At 41.8% G+C, this 5,876-nt stretch overlaps 1 protein-coding gene across 1 annotated transcript; it reads right to left on the bottom strand.

The window, feature by feature from the left end:
* Positions 1–1,531: 1,531 nt before the first annotated feature.
* LOC109416395 (alkyldihydroxyacetonephosphate synthase-like) lies at positions 1,532–3,503 on the bottom strand. The gene is made up of 2 exons (XM_019690433.3): positions 2,061–3,503; positions 1,532–1,998 (listed from the first exon to the last, which is right to left on the bottom strand). Exons 1-2 carry the CDS (start codon positions 3,390–3,392, stop codon positions 1,543–1,545), a joined length of 1,788 nt encoding a protein of 595 aa, XP_019545978.2. The 5' UTR covers positions 3,393–3,503; the 3' UTR covers positions 1,532–1,542.
* Between the last annotated feature and the right edge of the window lie 2,373 nt (positions 3,504–5,876).

Raw genomic sequence — 5,876 nt, 5'->3', positions numbered from 1 at the left:
CATTCACACACTACTCATGCTGACAAGCCATTCGTCTCAAGCGGTAGCTTGTGAGAGTGAGTGCCCTATACAATAAAGCCTGTATACGCAATAATCGGGACACAAAAATACAACTGTAACTCTGCAATAGATACATTAAAATTGCTCAAACTTGGCCTAACAACATCTTAAGATGTATTCATTTCACCTACAAAATTTCATGTGAATCGGTGCAGTACTTTTTAATGTAGCTATGAAATAGTAGAATGAGCGCCATTCAATTTTGTACAGCCCCTAGTTTTGCTTATCAGCACTGTAACTTTTGAATTTGGCAACGGAAATGGCTGAAATTTTGAACAAAAACCTCTCAATCTACATTTGTTGCATGAGCAAAATTTCAAAAAAAAATCGATGTATTACCAACCATTTTATAGTCGAAACATGTATGGGACTGAACGTGATTTTAGCCCCTCAGAAAGCAATTATTCAATACCCTTTATTGTGTCGATTGTACTATTGAAAGTACTATACCAAAAATCATCAAATTTGGCAGGCATAATAAACACTAAATCAGCTACCTTCAGTGAAAATTTCATGAAAATTGGCAGAGAAATTAAAAAGTTATGCATAGGCAAACATCGCACATGAAAAACACGAAAAATTTTCACGAACACTCACCCCTATCAACACCAGTAGTTTTCAAACCAAGATGATGTAGCTCCAAGCCGTTGTAACGGTATTCCAGCCAAACTCATCCCTACACATCCTCTGGACAAGATTATCCGGAGGTGTGTCCTCCCCGCATGTGCGGCAAGCATGCGGTCACGGTATTGCTTGCTTGCATCTTAGCGTAGACCAGACCACCTTTCTCGAGTGACAGTGATAGGTTAAACCTTGCGGACTTGGTTGCAGAGCTGGTCCATTGGCATCGACCCAAGATTGAGGGCGTTATTGAGATTGAAACAGCACAAGCAGATTGAGCTGTTGCTTACGTAGAATCGACCAGTGCACTTCTCCCTCTTGATAAGTAACGACTTTGCAGCACTACTGGAACTGTAGTTTTAGAGGTTTATCTGTCACTGCTGCTGCGCGGAGTGTCGCTGGAGTTAGTGCAGGCTACCCCATCTTCTGCCATGTCTGCTCGGAGATGATGCTAATATCCGACGCAGTATCCAACTAAAGACAGACCTGCCTAACGATGACTTCAGCTTTCACGAATCTTTTTCGCTTTTTCTTCCCCTATGATCGAAAGAACATGGCACTTAAATTGATCTTCCGAAAGCTTCTCAAGTTCGAACTCGACACACAGTTTGTTTACTCGTCAGGCAAACGTCTTGTAGCCCTCGGTGACTTGCGTCTTACAGTCAAGATGCTAGTAGCTTTCAAGCACCAACACCGTCTGCTGATCACAAACTCGGGTATTCCGGAAAATCCGAACAATTTTTCAACTTACTCCTTGTTTCAATCGCATTTTGAAGGATAACAGATAGTAAACGGTAGATGAAATAGTCTAACTAGAATGTTCCGTATATTTATTTCCATAAAACATCAAACTAAACAATATTATAGTTTTGATATAACACTATCATCAATTAAATTTCCGGCAGCAAAAATATTCTTCGGATCTAATTCCCTTTTGATCGCCTTCAGTACACTAACGCCGACCTGCGAAACGCTCGCTGGATACCACTTACTCCTCTTCTTCCCGACGCCATGATGATGGGACAAAGTTCCACCGGATGCCAGTATTTCTTCCCTGGCACGTTCTTCGATCATTTTCACCGTCTTCGCCGGACTAACCCGATCGTCCTCGTGCTTGGCGACCAAATAGAAGTACACACAACAGCCATCGTCGTAAATCTGCGCCACCCGATAGCTGACGATCAGCCGCGTGATTCCATGACGATTGCACTCTCTCTTTACGCACGATTTTACATTGTTACACATCGACAGACACTTGTCCCAGGAGACGCTGGTTTCGAACGATTCCGCTATGAGGTTGATGTCCCATCCGAAATCCTGTGAAGGTTATTTAGTTAATGAGGTTGTCTATTATTTATTTTTGAACAATGTGAGCTAACCCTAATATAGGCAACTACGAAGGTCAAGGCATAACCTTTTGCCCCGTTTTTGGATCCTCCCTTCAAACCTCCGTATTTGGCAGCAATTTTGTAGATCAACATCTCTTGCGACTCCACACTCTTTCGTTGACCTTCGAAAACCAACGTTACGGCGACGATTTGGTCCATTTTGAATCCGCATACTTTCGTAAGGTAGTGCTTCTTGAAGCCGTCCACAAGTTCTGTGTGCCATGGTCCGTCCGGTTGCAAATACTGACCAAATTCAAACTGAGGGTTATCAATCAACCGAATACTCGCAGGCTGAAGTCGTTTCCTGGCTACCTCTCGTAGAAAGTTGAAACCGGTCTCAAAGTTAGGAAATACCAATGATCCATGCCGGCTGACAGCCGGAACTGGTCTCAATCGTACCACTGCCTCGGTAATGATCCCTAGTGTACCTTCGGACCCGAAGATAACGTGATCCAGGTCAGGACCACACGAAGCTCGGGGAGCCGTGAACTGCTTCTCCATAACTCCAATTCCGGTTACCACCTTTATTCGTATTACCAAGTCTTCAATGTTCCCATACAAATTCTTCTTCATCCCTGATGCTCTCGTTGCAATCCAGCCTCCCAACGTAGAAAATTCGATCGAGTCCGGTTCATGACCCATTGTCAGGCCTTGTTTTCCTAGCGTTCGTTCCAGGTCCTGACCCACTATCCCGACTTCAAAGCACGCCGTAAGATTTTCCTTGTTCAACCACAACAATCGATTCATCTGTGTCATATCCACTACCGCAACCGTTCTTTCCGGGACATTCGGTGTTGTTGAAGCTCCAGACGCAGCCGAATTCCCTCCCACGGGCACTAATGCAACGTCATAATCTCCAGCTAATCCCACAATTTTCACCACGTGTTCATGGCATCTTGGCCACACTACCAAATCAGGAATCTTCGGAAAGCTGTTATACTTTAAATTTCCAAAATCCTCCAAATTTTGTCCATGGCAGCGCATGAACCGATCCATTCCATCTTCAGAGAACTCCACCCCCAAAATCTTCAAACCATCCAGGAACCCCACACACCTAACCGGATCTGGAAACACTCTCGGTTCATCGACATCTGCCAACTTCTTGGTAGGGTCCACATCAAAGTTATTTATTACCCAATCTCGCAACCGATTCAACCGCGCTCCTTTCCCCATCGGATAACGGTCTCCACTGAAGGAACAGTCCTTCCCATCGTACACGAACCGCGAGTCCTTATAACCCCAACCGTCCCATCGGATCAAATCCTGACGGCGTTTCGGTATGGTCGATACCACACTCGTTGGACCGCTTACGGGAGAATCCATCTCGTTAGCACGAATCGTGATCTAGCACTGAACTGACCGCCGTCGGTGCAGCTCCTTTTTCCGGAGGATCTTGGACAAGATTCAAGCCTTATATCAGCGATAGAGGATGAATGACCTCACGATTGGAGATCCTCTTGAGCAACAGCCCTCTTTAGCAACAGATGCAGTCGTTATGCATCTTAAGTTGCCGATTGACGCCAAATAGGGTATGAGTGCCATAAGTCATCTCACGCTCCCAAATTCATCCTATTCGAAAACAAGCGATTACTTCACCGATTGATTCCGTTCTTTTTGTTTTCATGCAGTAGTGAGCGCACTACTTACAAAATAAAAAGCGCTTCAATCCTTTGTTTTTCGTAGGATGAAAATGAGAGCCACATGCTTAATAAGGGAATCAATACCCTAGATGCATTTAATAAATATCTGCAAGTCTGGATGAGCCTCATTTCACTAGATGGGAGCCACGCTAACAACGACGGTAACATACGTAAGTACGTAGCTTTAGTTTGTGAATGATAATGAAGGGGGTATCAGGAGAGGAGGCTGTTATGAATAAGTAAGATCTCTTTGCGTTTGTAATTACATAGCTGGTGACTCGGTTGCAGATTACTGATGCCATTGGCAACGCTCTTAATTCCTTTCTTCGTTCTGGAATTACGTACCAACAGGTACAAAGCCTATTTCTCCCTTTAGTGACAAATTATAGAGTGTTCGATGCTGCAGGTCTATGAGCGTGTCATGGGACGTCATGGTTTTTTTTTTTTTTTTTTTTTTTTTTATTGTCCAGTAGCGTAAGATACAAATCTTTTAAAATACTACCTCCGGTTGGTAAAATATCATTTTCTGAGATTTTAAACTTTACTTATTCTACTTAATAACTATCTAACTATCACGGTTCCAAAAGTTTATGCAGCCACTCTTGAAATTTGCTTCCGACGATGAACGCTTCAATGCGGGAGGTAACGTGTTTCAGTTTACCACACCTCGAACGAACAGTGAACTTGAATAACTCGCCGTGTTGTTAGCTGGAATCACCAAATTCTGTAACCGGCGGCCTCGTGTTTGGACAATCTTTTGATGTAACGAGGCGGGAGTTTGTGTTGTTAGCAGATACCAACATTGCAATGACATTTTTATTCCACATTTGATTGAATTACAGTTTAACATTATTTCATCACAGCTTGTAATCAGGCGTTGTTCAAACAAAAGTGGAGAAGTTATTCAGCAATCTTTTCTGCAAGCGCGATACAGGCGTTACAGTTGGAAGTAATCAGTGTTATATCAGCCTCATATTAAACTTGTATTCAGCTATCATAACCTGCTGCGAAAACAAAAACAAATTGAAGTGCGAGGTGCAATTATGTCCATCCAGCTCTTCTAAAAATTTCTCAATTTGGGATTTGAACTCGTGATCTCCCAATCACCCGTCGCATGCCTTGCCGACTACGCCATCCTGGAATTGGTAAGTTGCTCGCTAAGAGTGAAACATGTTCACAAAGCTGTGAAAGATCAATATTAAGATTTATAGAAGGTTTCAATTATTTATTTAAAAAAAAGTTGTGAAGATAACTACAACTTTGAAATTGCTACGAAAATTAGCAAGTGTTTCGAATATTTTGCATTGGTGTGCAACAAACATCAAGACATACTTAATAATGAGGAACGTTCCAGTACTGCTCTATTATAATCATTTTGACCTGCTGTTCAATCGAAAAGTGATAATCGAACAAATAAATCATAAATCCGTTTATATAGCTTACTGTTAAACCATTATTGAACGTTCCCACAATAGCTGAAGTATTAAACATCAAAAGCATTTGTTCAACTTATGTAGACCACAATAATCAGCTATCGGAAACTGTGGAACATAAGCTTTTTAACGTGTAGAAGTAAAATCTTCTTCAGCTTATATTTAAGCTAGTAAGGGCAAATCGAACAAACGAAAATTGCTGACGTTTGTTAAGCTTATAATTAAATTGCTGTTCACATACGTGAAAAATGTTGCATTTTGGCCTATTTACAATGTAAATAGCATCATTTCAGCTTATTATTCAGCATTTGGTTTTGTTCAGCTGTGAATGTTGTAAACCAGCAATAGTTCAACGTGCATGCTTATTTATGACTTTGAATTGTTCCTAGGGTATGAACATATGAATATACATCAGTTGTACAGTGACCCCACACCGATGAATCACCTTAATTTTGTACACTATTTATGAATCACCATGTTGATCAAATGAGTGATCCATAAACCGTGGTCATTTTTGCCGATTCATAAATTGTGGGGTCACTGTATATGTAGAGAAGAAAGAGAGAGAGGAAGTGGATAGAAAGATACAAAGTAGAAGGAAAGGGACAGGCCAGGGATTGAACCCATGACCTTCTCCATACGAATCAGAAGCGGTAGCCACTAGACCACCAAGCCCGTCTTTATTATCTTTTATTGTCAGCCATTGACAAAGAACAGAGGTGAACTAATCCATC

The sequence above is a fragment of the Aedes albopictus genome, chromosome 1 (genome assembly GCF_035046485.1).
Source record: "Aedes albopictus strain Foshan chromosome 1, AalbF5, whole genome shotgun sequence".
NCBI lineage: Eukaryota > Metazoa > Arthropoda > Insecta > Diptera > Culicidae > Aedes > Aedes albopictus.
Note: the sequence above shows the minus strand (reverse complement) of the source record. Positions and strands in the feature narration are given on the sequence as shown.

What these genes read in the sequence shown, in the direction of transcription:
- LOC109416395 (XM_019690433.3), bottom strand. Translation starts at nt 3,392, where the DNA reads ATGGATTCTCCCGTAAGCGGTCCAACGAGTGTGGTATCGACCATACCG. An exon ending in TCGTAGTTGCCTATATTAGG is followed by an intron (nt 1,999 to 2,060) that starts GTTAGCTCACAT and finishes TAACCTTCACAG; the next exon opens with GATTTCGGATGGGACATCAA.